A 16,783-nucleotide genomic window follows, 5' to 3' on the forward strand; every position below is an offset into this window, starting at 1 on the left:
AATTTATACATTAATAGTGTATAATAAATACTTTTATTTCACACACATCTTCAGCTCCAAACATAGCTGCCTAAATAGTCAATCCTAAAACTAAGCCCACTGGTCTTACTTTTTGAGAGAAGTCACCACAGAAACCAGAGCTATTTGAGGAGGCAGGAGATTATCTGTCTAGTCACTCATTCAGTCTCTGCAATAGCTGTGTCAGGGGTTTTACAGAAGAAAGAACTGGGATTATAAAGTCTGTGGATCTCTTTTTCTTTTCAGATGTGTGTGTGTGTGTGTGTGTGTGTGTGTGTGTGTGCGCGTGTGTGTATGTATGTGTGTGTGTACTCATGTGCAGGTGCCCAGGAAGCCAGAAGAGGATATTGGATTGCCTGGATCTGGAGTTGGTTTTAAGCTCCTTGATGCGGATGCTAGAAATTGAACTCGGGTCCCCTGAAAGAACAGTAAGCTCTTAACCACTGAACCATCTCTAGCCCTAAGCCTTTTCCAGCTCCAAAGTCAGGCACTGAAAGACCATACAGGAAAAGCGTGTAGTTATCATACACATTCAGTTAATCTCTACACTCTATTTTGCTCCTAATCTTTATTGTTTTTTTAAAATAAAAACCTCAAAAACAAACAAACAAACAACAAAGAAAGAAACAAACAAATCCCCAAACCAAAATCCAGTTCTAGATACTTAACTGTCTGTTGTATCCAGACTGATGAGATTTTTGGGTTAACAGAGAATCATGAAAGGACACAGAAAATCCCTGTACTGGGCCCCTGGCTGACCTGGCTGAAGGTCAGTCCTTGGACGGGGACACTCCTCTTCTTGGACAAAGAGATCAGAATACTTATTTTTAAACTTATTTCCAGGCACATGCTCTTTTAATTCTAAACTATAAACCTTAAATGAAGTACGAGGCTTCTATCGAGGGCCACCAACTCAAAAGTAAAACAGAAAAGAAACCTAGTGACCTTAGAAGTGAAGACAGCTTCACAGCAGTGTTCTGAACTGGGCAAATATTTGCAGCAACGCAAACCGCCTCGGGACTACAACTCCCAGCATGCCGCGCCCTAGACCAATGTTTATTGGCCGTAGAGAGAAAGGATGTCCCCAGAATCCAATCCCGACGCGGCGGAGGCTGGTCCTTTCTGGGTTCCGGCTCCGGCTCCTTCCCCCGCCCACCCAGGCGGCGCTGTCCCTGACCGAGCTGCGGGAGTGAGGTGGGTCGCGGTTGTGCTGAGGTGACGTGGGGGGGAGGCGGTCGCGACGCGCGGGGCGCTTGGAGCGCGGCCGCTTCGCTCTCGCAAATGGCTTGGAAGCTGCTGTTTCGCTTCGCGGGTTCCAAAGGCCGCTGGGGGCTGTATGTCCCTTCGCCGTGATCCTGTCCGAGTCTTCCTACCCTCCCGCCCTTACTGTTGGTTTTGGACCACTCCCTGCTCCTCCCAAACAACGTGCTTTAGGGTCGCTCCTTGTGCTCTTCCACCTCCAGCTCCAAGCCCCTCGACCTCTCTGAACCAGCTCCTGCCCTCCAGGACGCTGTACCCTGACTCCTCCAACTTTCCCCAGCCCTCCCCACTCAGACAGCCTCTTTGGACACTTTTGCAGCCTTTGTCCCCTTTCCGTGACCACGTCAGACTCAGGCTGCTTTGATGTACCATCTCTGATCCACTATGCAGCTCCTGTGAGTCTCCACACCTTGCCCCTGGTCCTTCCACGCTACTTGCGGTGCCCTTGACTTGTACCCAGATCTGGAACTTTAATCTAATCTTTCAGGCTACAGGTTGGAGTCTCCCCTCTAATCCAGGCTTTTATCCTTCATCCCTTCGTCATCTGTGATCACCAAGCTCTGTCTTCTTGACTTGTTCCTAGAACTGATCCCTCCTCTGCTCGCTTGCTCCAGACTCTGTGCTGCTGAGCTCCTAGGAAGAAAACCCAATATGCACTAGCTCTCTTCCTCAGATCTTTGAAGTGCAATGTGAATATGACCTTGTATTTGAGCTGCACTGTCTTTTCAGTGAGTAATGGACTCCCTCTCTGTTCCTGCCAGTTCTGGTCTTGCTCATCCATTCATCTTGCAAGTCATAGTTCAAATACAATCTCCCCCATGAAGCTGCTTCTGAGCCCTCTTCAGAGACACTCTTGGAGTGTCTGTGTGGTCCTAGCTGCTGTAGCACTCCCCCCCCACCCCTTCTTCCTTTTCTTCCTCCAGCAGCAATGTAAAAACTTCAGCTTGGCGTGATGGGGCTAGACTTCAGTTTTGCCTGAGTATAGGCTTTCAATTGCTGTGTGCTCCCGGGCTAGTGACTTAGTTTCTCTGCATTTCAGTTTCATCATTTCTAAAATAAATATGAAAAATGAATAGTTGAGCCCAGGAGGCAGAGGCTGACCTGGTCTACACCCTGGCTCAAAAAAAAAAAAAAAAAAATAAAAAAAAGGAATTGAGATGATGCATGTGGAGTGCTCAGCTGTAGTCTAGTGCTTTGTAGGACCTTTAGAAAAATGTTACCTTTTTTTTTTTTTCCCCTCCAAGACAGAGTTTCTCTGTGTAACTTTGGAGATTGTTCTGGAACTCGCTTTGTAGACCAGGCTGGCCTCGAACTCACAGAGATCTGCCTGCCTCTGCCTTTCGAGTGCTGGGATTAAAGGCGTGCGCCACAGCAGAAAATGTTACATGTGCAGTGCTGGGCCATGAAGACTGGGTCTAGATGTGGCTGAGTCACTCTCTTCGCTGGAACCTAACGTTCTGTATTGTGTTCACGATCTGCTTCGTTCTATTGTGTCATAACTGTATGAGGGTGGTAATCATAAGCTTACATCTTTTTTAAAATTGTATTTATTATTCAGTGGGTGTGGCAGTGGCACCACAGCTTGTGTGTGGAGGTCAGAGGACAGCATCCGGATCAGTCAGTTCTCTTTACTGTGGATTCCAGCACTGAACCCAACTTGTCAGGCTTCTGTGGCGAGTGCTTTTAACCATAGCTAGCCGGTCTCATCGATCCCATCATCCAACCCGAAATCATTCTACTATTTAAAAAGAAAAAAACCCATTTCTTTACTCGTGTGTGTGTGTGTGTGTGTGTGTGTGTGTACTGGACACTGTATGCATTGGGAATCAGAGAACCACTTGCAGGAGTTGGTTCCTGCCTCCTTCCATGGTGTCTTGGGGATCAAACTGAGATTCAGGCTTGGTCACTTGTGTCTTTATCTACTGAATCATTTTTCCACCTCAGTGTAAAAAAAAATGTATTCTATATGTGTGTGATATGTGTTGTGTGTGTGTGTGTGTGTGTGCACCTGAGTAAATGGATTTGCACCACATGCGTGCAGGTGCCTGTGGAGCCCCTTTAGTTGGAACTACATGAGCTACCTGATATGGGTACTGGGAACTGAACCTGGGACCTCTGCAAGGGCAGCAAGTGCTCTTAATCACTGACCCAACTCAGTCCTTTATTTATTTGTTTGCTTGTTTGTTGAGACAGAACTCTGTTCCAAAACTCATTATGTAGACCAGGCAGTCCTTAAATGCAAAGAGATCTGCCTGCCTCTGCCTTCCAAGTGGTGGGATGAAAGGCATGTATGTGCCACTATGCCTGACAGTCTTTTTACTCTTTTTAAATTATTATTATGTGTAGTGTTCTTTTTTTTTTTTTTTTTTTGTTTGTTTTTTTTTTTTAGTAAATTTTATTAAATTATAAAAGTTTCCATTTCCGCCCCCCCTCCCAACACCCTCCCACTCCCCCCACTCCCCCCCTCCTTCCCCTCCGTCCCCCAGGGCAGTCAGAGTTTCCTGCCCTGTGGGAAGCTCCAGCTCCCTCCCCCTCCCTCTAAGTCCAGGAAGGCGAGCGTCCAAACAGACTGGATCCCCAAAATCCAGCATATGCAGAGGAAACAGGTCCCAGTGTCATAGTCAATGGCTTTTCAGAAAGACCCCGGGCCAGCCACAGTCAGAGAATCCGGCCAAATTCCGAGAATCTGGCTAGATCACGTCCTCGTTCAGTCCCAGTCCGACTGGCCCTGGTAAATTCTCATCAGATCCGTTCCCTTGTATCAGTGGGTGATAGCATCCCTCGCAGTACTGATTTCGTCTTTCATGTTCCTCCTCCTTCCGCTCCCCCTCCGGACCTCGGGGGGCTCAATCCGTTGCTCCAATGTGGGCCTCCGACTGCATAGCCGTCCTTCTCCAGACAAAGGATCACTCCGAAGGCCCTCTGGATGGAAGCTGGCTATGTGTAGTGTTCTTATCTGCATATATGTCCTTCAGGCCAGAAGAGGGCGCCAGACCTCATTACAGATGGTTGTGAGCCACCATGTGGTTGCTGGGACTTGAGCTCAGGACCTTTGAAAGAACAGCCAGTGCTCTTAACCTCTGAGCCATCTCTCCAGCCCCTTTTTACTCTTTATATTTACCCATTTACCCAGCATCCAGTTTTGGATATATACTTGGTAAAATATGATCTCAACAGTTTTAAAAGAGAGTGTACAGTTGGGTGTGGTGGCACATGCTTTTAAATCTAGCACTTGGGAGGCAGAGGAAGGTAGATCTCTGTGAATTCAAGGCTAGCCTGGTCTACATAGAGAGTTCCAGGACAGCCACAGCTACATAGAGAAACATATTTAATAAATAAATAATAGAAATTAGTGGAGGCCACATAGCTCCTTGTATATAGATCCTAAAGTCCTATGTAGAGTCAGCAGGGGCTGAGATTAAAGTTCTCATCCATTTACTTTCGCATTCAAAAAGCTTTGAGCCGTACAAAGTTACTACAATAATAAGTATAACATTCTGTTACAAAGGAGAAAGTGGGCACACATCAGGAGATTTCCAAGGAATTGTGGGTGAGAGTTGAAACATGAAAGCATGACAGGCATTCTGGGTATACTTCTGGCCTTCTGTTATTCATTTCACTCCAGGGGATGTATATTTTATGTTGCTGTATCTGGTAAGGATGTGTATGTTGTCTGTGTGACTGCTGTTAGTATGTTGGTTGTATGCGTGATATGAATGTATATAGTATATCTAGCTGATATCTGTGTTTGGTGTGGGTATAGCTGTGTGTCATATAAGAATGTAGCTGTGTGTGTGTGTGTGTGTGTGTGTGTGTGTGTGTGAGTCTGTGTGATGTCTGTGTGCAGAAGTCGGCCTTGATCGATCTATCATGACAGGCAGTAGGTCTTATTAGCCGGTTGGTATATTATGGTAAGGGATAGAGAGGGAGAACTGTCAGTAAGACCATTCAGAGTTGGGCCTTGTAAGTAACTACTTCTAGTTATGCTTATTTCAGAATCAGTGACTAGATGGCTACTGGACAGGAAGAAAGTGAATTAACCTCTAAATGGAAGCACCTTTACTTACATATAAATTATAGTCTAGATGGTATTAAGAGTGACATTCAAATTGCGCTGAATATGTCCATTAGTGGTGGGCAGCCCTAAATATCTGTGGAAGTTTATCACTTGAAAGTTGAGAAGTAAAAAAAGGCTTTCTACAAGAATTCCAGTGAGTTGAGGTTATTCCTGGGGGAGGAAGCTTCAATCAGAATGCAAGATTCTCCGATCTGATGGCCTGACACAAGGACTAAAGATGTTGACCATTTGTGTTCATTCCTAGGGTTCAGAGATGGGCAGTGAGAAGGAGCAGAGTCCAGAAGCTCACCTGCCTGAGGAAGGGGAAGGGGAGAAGCCTTGGAGAGTGGATGACTCAGAGGGTTCTCAGATCCTGTCTGGGGAGGAACATGGGCAGGCGAGTCTGTCAAAGGGTCTTCAAGGAACACATTCAAAAATGCCATGGCAGAAAGTCACTGCCCAAGCTGGAGGCCCTGGGAACCCCATTGCCTTTTCAAGCCCAGAGGTGGACGAGAAGCCTTTTATATGTGTGCAGTGTGGCAAAACCTTCAATAACACCTCCAACCTGAGAACACACCAGCGGATCCACACTGGTGAGAAGCCATACAAGTGTTCAGAGTGTGGCAAGAGCTTCTCCCGGAGTTCCAACCGCATCCGGCATGAGAGAATCCACCTGGAAGAGAAGCTCTACCAGTGTGCTAAGTGTCAGGAGAGCTTTCGGCGGCGCTCAGACCTCACTACTCACCAGCAAGACCACCTGGGCCAGCGGCCGTACCGCTGTGACCTTTGTGGCAAGAGCTTTAGTCAGAGCGCCACGCTGGCTGTCCATCGCCGAACCCACCTGGAGCCGGCACCTTACATCTGCTGTGAGTGTGGGAAGAGCTTCAGCAACAGCTCCAGCTTTGGGGTACACCACCGCACCCACACGGGTGAGAGGCCCTATGAGTGCACTGAGTGTGGACGGACTTTCAGCGATATCTCCAACTTTGGTGCGCACCAGAGGACGCACAGAGGGGAGAAGCCGTACCGCTGCACCCTGTGTGGGAAGTGCTTCTCCCGAAGTTCCAACCTCATCCGACACCAGAAGACACACTTGGGCGAGCAGGATGAGAAAGATTCTAGCTAAAGGGGAGCCCTGCTTAGAGAGTGGGGGAGAGCAGAGAGCCCACCTCGATAGAAGGAGGCCTTAAGGACCTGCTGTGGCCACCTGGCCTGCAAACCCTTCCCTTTGTAGAATGGTCCCTTGTTGCCTTTGAAGTCAAGGAATCCTGCCTCCTCCCAGGCAGTTTCTTGCCTTGGAAAATCAGAGTGCCCAGTCTTCACTTCCTCAGGGTTGGAGACAGTGGGATAGGCTCAGGACATGTGCTTGTCTTTGGGACAGCAGTCCCCTGGCTTTGTGGGAAGTGCCTGAGATGGCGTCACTGTCTGCGGGTCCTTTAAAGCCATCTAGCTTCAGGTACACCGCAGTGACCTGTGAGTTCTTACCTGCTGTGCCTCATCCAACACAACTTCTAGAGCCCTAGGCCGGGAGGCGTGGCCCTCTGTTGAAGGGGCCTCTCTGTCTGAGAAGAGGCCTGTGGTCCGTCAGTAAGAAGGAAAAGGAAGCCTCAGGGATCCAGAGTCCAGGGACCCTCACACTCCCCGTGTCTGTTACCTATCTTCCTCACCCCAACTTGCTCACTCCTCAGTGACCACCAGTAAAACACGTCAATGAGAAGAACATGTGTATTTATTTGGCTATGTGGGGAGCTGGGGAGACTGTTCCAGGGCAGCCTCCCTGTGAAGGACTTGAATTCCGAGACAGATGGTGGCTCCTCTGAAATGTGAAGGACAACCCGCCGATCCTCTGGAGCTTTTAGAGGAGGGGAAAGGGAATGAGTTAGCTGAGCATCCCTACAGGCTGTGGGCTGTACCCGCCATTCTTTATCTCATTTGGTTGCCACAGAGACCCTCGAGGGCGAAAGATGAAACCACCGAAAGGAAAGTTACCCAGTGGGTGTGCGGTGGGGCCCGTGTAGACGCTGACCTCCGCAGCTATTCCATTGTTGGCCCCTGAAGGAGGCTGGCCTAGAGGTGGGGGCTAGTGTGGCAGAAGTCAGTGTCAAGATGAGGACCTTTCAAACTTTAGGTTATGATTGAACTTTTGTGGCTGGGAAAAATGACAGTGGCAGGGAGTAGGAGATTGGGAATGGGATAACAGGAAAATTCTTAAAACCCAGAATGATAGTGTGCCATTAATAGCAGTAAATTCGTCCCTAGGACTCGGGCAACAAGGTTGCCTGGTCTCCCGATTTAGGCATAGTCTCACATGGCAGTTTCTCACATGGAAGTTTAGTGTCCACCCAGCTTCCCTTTGTCAAATACAAGGTACCCCTTCCTATCTCTTCTGTTAGTCTGGGGTCTCGCCTTCTGGGATAAGGAGTGCTCTTCATTTGTGCCCCATTACCAGAACGTGATTCCGGTACCAGAGCTGGCATGGTATGGCCTGTCACTTCATCTAGCAGATGGGGTCCTGCCACTCAGCCTCCCTGGGATATATATATATACCAGGAATTTTAACACGCATATGAAGGTACCCTGAGAGGTAAAAATATATCCACATTTCACAAAATGGAAGCAGACTGCCGGAGACAGTGGCGTGTCCAAGATACTAGAGGGCATAATGCCATGACCACAGACTGAATCTACCACTCAGTGCTTATAAACATGGTTAAAACAATAAAGACTTGGCTGACAAGATGGCTCAATGAGTAAAGGTACTTGCTCCCAAGTTGATGACCTGAGTTTGGCCCCCAGGACCCACAAGTTGGAAGGAGAAAGCTGATTCCTGTAAGCTGCCTTCTAACTTCATTTGTACCATAGCACATGTGTGTGCACACACGCGCACACAAAATACATGTAATTTAATAAATCTAAATTGTAGGAGACTTCTCAGACATTCCCTTGCATTTACAGAGCACCTTATAGAGTTTGCACAGCACTTGTGTTTCATATGCCATTCCTCCCTTCCTCTCTCCTTCCTTTTTCCTTCCTCTGTTCCCTCCCACCTCTCTTCTCGAACTGTGTGGCTAGGCTTACCCTAATTGAAGGCGTGTAGCCCAGCATCGGCACACACCTTTATTACCAGGATGTGAGAGGCAGAGGCAGGTAGATCTCTATGGGTTTAACTCATATAGAGTTCCAGGACAACCAGAGCTACATAGTGAGGCCCTGTCTCAAGAAACGAAAAGGAAAAAACAAGAAACCTCAGACATGTAATTTGGCATAAGCAGAAACAAAAGCCTGCTGCCATAGTGCCTGCTGGGCTGAAGTTGACACCAGGGGGCGTAAGAGATTATAAACTCCTAACACCTCTAAGGAGAAAAGACATCTTCAACCAGATGTGGCGGCGCACACCTTCAATTCCAGCACTTTGGGGTCAGAGGCATGTGGATCTTTGAGTTTGAAGCCAACCTGATCTACATAGTGAGAGTTCCAGGACAGCCAGGGCTATGTAGAGAGACCCTATCCCTCCAAAGCGTTGGAAGACTGCTCCCACCTTACCCCATAGTGTAGCTGGGCTGATTATTGAAGGTGCTTCCCAATATGAATTCAAACTAAAACTCAGAAGAGAATGATGCAGGAAGAATTTGAGGATATCAGTAGAGAGGAGCTTTAAGGAGCCAAACAAATATCCTTAAATGGAAAATTATAATGACTGAAAAATACACTAGAGCAGTGATTCTCAACCTGTGGGCCCAGAACAGTTTAGGGGCCAAACGACCCTTCATAGGGGTTGCATATCAGATAGCCGGCATATCAAATATTTATATTATGATCGTAACAGTATCAAAATTACAGTTATGAAGCAGCAATGAAATAATTTTATGCTGGTGGTCACTGTTTTAAAGGGCTGCCGCATTAGGAAGCTGAGAACCACTGCTGTAGAGGATTTCAGTAAGAGACCTGAGCAAGCAGAAGCATCTGTGTGGGCCAGAGGGACGGCTCAATGAGTAAAGTACTTTCGTCACACAGATCTGATGTCTGAGATTCATCCCCTGCTCCCCTGTAAAGGAGAGAACCTAGCCTCGAAAGATATCCTCTGCAGCTGGGGAGGGGCTTGGTGTTAGGAGAGCTTACTGCCCTTGCAAAGGACCTGGGTTCAGTTCCCAGCCCCCACGCCAGGTAGCTCACAACCACCAGCTCCAGGGGATTCTAAAATACTCTGGCCTCTATAGGCACCTGCACACATGGTACGCACAAACTCGGGTAGGTGCATGTATATATTTAAAAATGATATTAAGTCTGGGCATAGCGGCCCTTGCCTTTAATCCCCAGCATTGGGGAGGCAGTTCTCTGTGAGTTCAAGGCCAGCCTGCTCTACCGATTGCATTCCAGGACAGCTAGAGCTCCGTGGTGAGATTCTATCTAAAAACCAAACAAACAAAAACCAGAAAAAAAGCTGTGCCCTTACAGATATGTGCCTTATCCCCTATTTTTTAAAATGAGATTTTAATATGTTCTTTTTAGAAAAAAATTAATTTTTTATTATGTGTGTGCAAGATGTGTGTGTGGGGGGAGTGCATGTGACATGGTGTCCACACATGGAAGCTAGAAGAAAGCTCTACAGGCTTGGTTCTTGCCTTCCTCCTTTACATGGACTCAGGGGAACCGCTCAGGTTGTCAGGCTTTTGAGGCAAGAGCCTCTCCCCACCCAGCAAGAGCCTTTCCCCATCAAGCACCCAGCAAGAGCCTTTCCCCACAGAGCACCCAGCAGCCCAGATGATATTGAAAGAAGAGACCGCAAACTCAGAGTCCAGTTTGCCAGATCATAGGAACAAAAATGAAGAGCAGGGTGTGGTGGCGTGTTCTGTATCACCAGCACTAGGGCAGCTAGAAGCGAGCAGTTACCAGAGGCTACAGGCAAGCCTGAGCTATATCTTGAGTTTCAGGCCAGCCTTGGCTATCTAGTAAAACCTATGAAAAAAATAAAAGTGAAAAAAGTGATAGAATCCGAAGGGATTTACAGAACGCCATCAAGTAGGCTGATGCATTATGGGAGTTTCATGAAGAGGAAAATGGAGGCGGGAGGGACAGAGAGCCTATTTCAAGAAATACAAAAACCTCCCAAATCTGAGGATAGAAATGAATGACCATGCCTAAGAGACTCAGAGAATTCTAACTGAGATGAGCCAAAGACACCCATGTGAAGAAATATAGCCCAAATGTCATAAAGAAAACTGAGAGAGGGCTGGAGAGATGGCTCAGAGGTTAAGAACATTGCCTGTTCTTCCAAAGGTCCTGAGTTCAATTCCCAGCAACCACATGGAGGCTCACAACCATCCGTAATGGGGTCTGGTGCCCTCTTCTGGCCTACAGGCATACACACAGACAGAATATTGTATCCATAATAAATAAATAAATAAATATTAAAAATAATTGAGAGAAAGGCAAATTACTACACACAAGGGATCTCCCAAAATATTGTGAAAGAATGTCTCAGCAGAAATCTGGCTGGCAAGAAGACAGTGCAATGGCATACTCAAAAGGATGACAGGAAAAAGAAAAAATACAGTCAAACAAAAGCTACGCCTGCCGAAAGTGTCCTTCAGAAAGTGGAGGAGGGATGAAGACTTCCAAGGTCAAAGCTGAGGGAGTTCATCACTAGACCTGATCTACAAGAAATGCTCCCTGCTTTGCTGATTGGCAATCCCAGCGACTCAGTAGGCGGCATCAGGAAAGACCAGCCTGGGCTGCAGAGTGAGACCTTGTCTTCAACAAAACAACAGGCAGTGGTGCACACATCTTTACCTAGCTCTCTGAGGCACAAGCACGTGGAGCTCTGTGAGCTCAAGGCCCCAAGGGCTGCATAAGGAAACCCTGTCTCAAAAGCCAAACAAAGACAGGAAAAAGAAAACTGAAGGGAATTCTTGCGTTCAAGCAGGGATACTCAAGTTGAGACAGACGACACAGGACAGCAACACAAAGCATGGGAGAGGGGTTGGGATTTAGTTTAGTGGTGCCCAAAAGTCCTAGGTCCAATAGCCAGAACTGAATGAAAAAAAACATAAAATATAAATATCACTGGTGATTTCATAATTATAGACAAATATTGATTAATATCATGCTAGGGATTGAATTCAGGGCCTCTTACATGCTAGGAGAGCACTCCTTGGCCCTACGAATTATTAATTCTGGTATAGAATTCATTTAAGTTTTTTTTTTCTTTTTGAGACAGCATCTCATGTAGCCCAGACTAGCCTCAAACTCACTATGTAGTTGAAGAGGACCTTAAATATCTGATCCTCTTATCTCTACCTCCTGAGTTGCTGGGATTACTGGCATATGCCACTCTGACTGGTTTATGTGGTTCTAGAGGTCAAACCCAGGGCTCGTGCATGTCAGTTAAACACCCTACCAACCCAAGTCCTGTGTGGAATTACACACACACACACACACACACACACACACACGGTATATATATGGTATACTTACACAGATGTACGGTAGTGTATGCTGTAATTCTACTGTAATTCTAGCCCTCGGGGCAGGCAGAAAGACCACTCATAAATTCAAGACGAAGCCTCTGCTACATAGCAAGACCCTGACTCACAGGAAAACTGTGGAAAGGTTTTAGTAGGCTCTATTCTGTCCTGAAAAGGAAAGCCTGAACAAATGGAACAACTAACAGTGCTTAAATCCATTAGAGACTAGTAACACCGGCCAAGCCATCACCTCTAGAGTGGAGACAGATGGCTGGATAGAGTTATACAGGAGCTCATGCTATGGGAACCAGTGCCAGAGCAGGAAAACCTGGACTCTAGTGTGGACAATCTGCCAGCGAGAAGCTGTTGGGATAGTCCATGTTTTGAAAGGCTCCACACAGCTGAGTTTAACCTCCGGGGACTTAACTAGGTTGTTACAATAACTATTGAGGGATAGTGTCCTTTAGATAGGAGCAGGGAAAAGAGACCTTTTTTAAATACACCAGAACTTCCCAGGTAATTCCAGCACTCGGGAGGCAGAGGCAGGAGAATCTCTGTGAATTCAAGGCCAGACCAGTTTACATATTAAATATTTACTTAATTTATTACTGAAATATTATTTGCTAGAAAGAAAGAAAAAAGGCCCTGTATTTACAGGTGACAATATTGTGTTTATACAAAGCCAGAAAGAAAGATGTGACTGCAGGATTGGCTCGGTGGTTAAGAACACTAGCTGTTCTGGACAGGCGGTTGCTTCCTAGGAGAGCCGCCTTCTGGCCTCGGAGGGCACAGACACAAACATAGTGCATAGACATACATTCAGAAAAAACACTCATGCGCATAAAAACAAAAATTCAAAGATCTAAAAGAGAGAGAGTGAAAAGGAAGCCAGACTGCCTCCAACAACTAAGAAATTATAGCTAGATTATAGAATGCAAAATTAACATAAAAGTTGATCACTTTCCTACATACCAGCCTTGAATGAGTAGAATTTTTGAGATTAGATACATAGTGCCATTTAGGCCAGCAAAATGGCTCAGTGGGAAGAGGGACTTGCACCACCCCTGGTGACCTGATTCCATCCCTGGAACCTACATAGTGGAAGACGAAAACTGAATTCACAAGTTGACCTCTGATCCCCACGCTGTGGCATGTGTAGGTGTGCGCGCTCTCTCTCTCTCACACATACACAAATATACACACACACACACACACAAATACACATACATACACAAAAAAATATATAAAAATTAGTCACCAGGGAGTGGCAGTATTTGAAAAAGTTAAAAGGATTGGGAGGTGTGGCTTTATTGGAGGAAGTGTGTCACTATGAATAGGCTTTTTTTTGTTTTGTTTTGTTTTTGTTTTGTTTTTTCGAGACAGGGTTTCTCTGTAGCTTTTGGAGCCTGTCCTGGAACTAGCTCTTGTAGACCAGCCTGGCCTCGAACTCACAGAGATCCACCTGCCTCTGCCTCCCGAGTGCTGGGATTAAAGGCATGCGCCGCCACCACCCAGCTAGCTTTGAGGTTTCAAAAGACCATGCCCTGGCTCAGAGTCTCTCTCTCTCTGCCTATGGATCAGGATGTAGAACTCTCAACTATTTCTTCAGCTCTATGTTTGCCTGTGTGCCGCCATGCTCCCCACCATGATGATAATGGACTAAACCTCCAAACTGTAAGCCAGCCCCCAATTAAATGCTTTCTTTTTTTTAAAAATTTATTATGTATACAATATTCTGTAGGCCAGAAGAAGGCACCTCATTACAGATGGTTACACCATGTAGTTGCCGGGAATTGAACTGAGGACCTTTGGAAGAGCAGACAATGCTCTTAACCACAGAGCCATCTCTCCAGCCCCTTAAATGCTTTCTTTTATGAGTTGCCTTGGTCATGGTGTCTCTCCATAGTAATAGAACAGTGCCTAAGACAGTATCATTTACATTAGCATCCCTAAAATGGAAATAGGTGAAAACTATAACAATGTGTGGTACAGGATCTACATGAGAAAGTTGTAAGAGCGATGAAAGAGTTAAACACATAGATATTGCACATTTTGTTCAACCGACCTAAGTGCTGGGAACCGAACACCAGTCCTCTGGAAGAGCAACAGTGCATTTAACCACTGAGCTATCTCTCCAGCTCTTTTAAAAACTGACTAATTACATGCAGGACATCTCTAGAGGCCAACCCCAGAAAAGGTAGGAAGACACGTGACAAACGACCCAGCTTTGTTTGGGAATCCCGAATGCAATTATGGATCTAGTGATCTGGAGACACGGTTTTCGTTTGTCTGTTTGAGACAGGGTCTCACACAACCAAGCAACCTGGCCTTGAACTCCTGACCTCCTGCTAGGGAGGTAGTTTTAGTAATAATACAAGAACACAAGAAGAAGCTGGGGAGCTGGGCTTCTGTTGGGTGGAGATTTGTAACTGACCTCAATGTGTTGCATCCTCACCATGAAAGTGAACTTTAAAACAGTCTCCTGCGTCCATGGGTTGTATTTAATGCTGTTGGCTTGGGGCTCTGTATCACTGTTTGAAATGTTTGGGGCCAGCAAGCTGACTCCTTAGGTAAAAGTGCTTACTATGCAACCCTGATGACGAAGCCACAAGGTGGAAGGAAAGGACTGACTTGTGAAAGTTGTTCTCTGACCTCCACACATGCTCCCATATTCTCTCCCTCGGACAAACACAGTAAAGAAGTAGATACAGGAAATCCTTCCACGAGAACGTTTGCAGTAAAGCGTTTTAGGTTTATTCACGTGAAGGAAGTAATTTTTACTTTTAAGGTTAAGGTTAAATGTTAATGCTAGGAGTAGCCACAAAAGCAATAAAAATTCCTTTCTGGGGCTGGGGAGATGACTCGGTGAGGCGAACCCTTCTGCACAAGGTGAGCACTTGAGTTTGAACGTCCAGAACCCACAGAAAGCAGGGTGTGGCGGTGCCCATCTGCAGTCTCAGTGTTCTTTGGTGAGAGGTGGATGGGGAGGGGTGGGGCCTCTAGGGTCAGCTGGAATTGTATGCAGAGGCTAACAACAAAGAGACCCCTCTCTTGTTCCAATGAGGTGGAGCTGAAGACTGACAACCAAGGCTGTCCCCTGACCTCCACACACAGGCCAGAGCATGCACACCCCAAATTCCAGTTACCAAAACAGGAAAACACAACCTAAAGGCTATCAGTCCCAATGAAAAGCAGGACAAACAAAAAATGGTTTTCCAAATGAAAATAGAAATGCAGGGGCTAGGGAGATGGCTCAGAGGTTAAGGACACTGCCTGTTCCTCCAGAGGACATGGGTTCAATTCCTAGCACCCACATGGCAGTTTACAACTGTCTGTAACCCCAGTTCCAGGGGATCTGACACCTTCACACCAATTCACATAAAATAAAGTATATATATATATATATATATATATATATATATATATATATATATTTAAAAGAAAATAGAAATGCAGTAAACTTATCAGAAGACAAAGAGTTTTCAGATCAGCCAAGGAAGCTCATGTCCAGATATAGCTTGTTTACAAGAAGTATACCTAAACTGTAAGGGCACAGTGCAGTAGTCAGCTACCGCTGTTAAAACACATCAGGATAATTAGCTGATAGAAAAGATGTGTGAGGGCTGGCTTCGCTTGGGTTTGTGGAGCACAGCATGCAGATACATACACATTTCTTGCATTATGAACCAGAGGTCAAAAGGAAAGAGGCCTGGGGGTGGAGCAAGGACCCCTCCTTACTAGGCTGACTTCTCAACTCTCCAGGACTCCATCTCTTCCCAACAGCGCCACCTGGGGGACCAGGCTTGAACGTGTGCACTTTGGGGAACTGTCAAGATCCAAACTGTGCAACCTTTAATCCCAGCACTCAAGAGGCAGAGGCCAGTGGATTTCTGAGTTCAAGGCCATCTTGGTCTACAAAGGGAATTCCAGGATACTAGGGCTATACAGAGAAACCCTGTCTGGGAAGAAAAAAGATCCAAGCTGTACACAGAGAAGTTGAAACTGAAAGGATTTACAAAGATGTGCTCATTCACCACCAAGCAAAGGTTAGTGCACAGCTTTGTTAAGATCAGAAAAGGAAAAGGTAGTGCTAGATACAAAGGCCACAGAGGGGCTGGAGAGACGGCTCTGTGGCCAAGAGACCTTGAGACTCCTGCAGTGGATTCCTAGCATTCATGTGGACGGCTCACAGCAACTCCTGCTCCAGGGCCCCTGACGCCTTCTTTGGCCTCCGTAGGCACCTGCACCCACAGGTCCAGGCTCACACATGTACACATAAATATAATAAAGATAAATCTTTTTTAAAGGGCTATATAATGAATTACCAGCCATCAGAACATAATTGTAAAATGATTGCATCCTATAAAACCTTTTAATGCATTTTATTTTTATTTATGTATATGTGTATGTCTATGTGTGTGGGCCACATGTGTGTGGGTGCTAGGGGAGGCCAGAAAAGGGCACTGGAGTCGGGTGGCAGTGCTGCACACCTTTAGTCTTAGCCCTTGGGAGGCAGAGGAAGGCGCACCTCTGTGAGTTCGAGGCCAGCCTGGTCTACAGAGTGAGTTCCAGGACAGCTAGGATTGTTACACAGAGAAACCCTGTCTCAAAAAAAAATCAAAAAAGAAGGGGAGAGAGAGAGAGAGAGAGAGAGAGAAGGGCATTAGATCCTCTTGAACTGTACTTATAGATGGTTGTGTGAGCCACCATGTGGATGCTAAGAAGAATTGATTGTGGGTCCTCTGGAAGAGTAGTCAGTGCTCTTAATTGCTGAGCTATCTCTACAGCTCCCCTAATAAAGCCTCAAAGGCTGGGCATGGCCATGTGACTTCTGCAGGAGTTCTGAGAATCCGTGTCTTCCCCACATGCTCTCCCTTCCTAGGCTGGCAGTCAGGCCTCATCTGACCAGGGCTTTCTCCATCCACCCCAGGTCCCAGAGCGAGGGTGAGGATGACACTCCTAACCAACTCATGATGAACATAGA

At 46.4% G+C, this 16,783-nt stretch overlaps 1 protein-coding gene across 2 annotated transcripts; it reads left to right on the plus strand.

The window, feature by feature from the left end:
• Positions 1-1,084: 1,084 nt before the first annotated feature.
• Positions 1,085-7,055, plus strand: Znf691 (zinc finger protein 691). Of its 2 annotated transcripts, none has more exons than XM_048434609.3 (2): positions 1,085-1,212; positions 5,601-7,055. In XM_048434609.3, exon 2 carries the CDS (start codon positions 5,610-5,612, stop codon positions 6,459-6,461), a length of 852 nt encoding a protein of 283 aa, XP_048290566.1. In that variant the 5' UTR covers positions 1,085-1,212; positions 5,601-5,609; the 3' UTR covers positions 6,462-7,055. The 2 variants fall into 2 exon arrangements, with proteins under 2 accessions (XP_048290566.1, XP_048290567.1); XM_048434610.3 differs by lacking the exon at positions 1,085-1,212 and adding an exon at positions 2,506-2,732.
• Positions 7,056-16,783: the final 9,728 nt, after the last annotated feature.

The sequence above is a fragment of the Myodes glareolus genome, chromosome 3 (genome assembly GCF_982192425.1).
Source record: "Myodes glareolus chromosome 3, mMyoGla1.1, whole genome shotgun sequence".
Taxonomy (NCBI): Eukaryota; Metazoa; Chordata; class Mammalia; order Rodentia; family Cricetidae; genus Myodes; species Myodes glareolus.

Excerpts from the sequence above, each read along its gene's own strand:
- Znf691 (XM_048434609.3), top strand. The coding sequence starts at position 5,610 with ATGGGCAGTGAGAAGGAGCAGAGTCCAGAAGCTCACCTGCCTGAGGAA.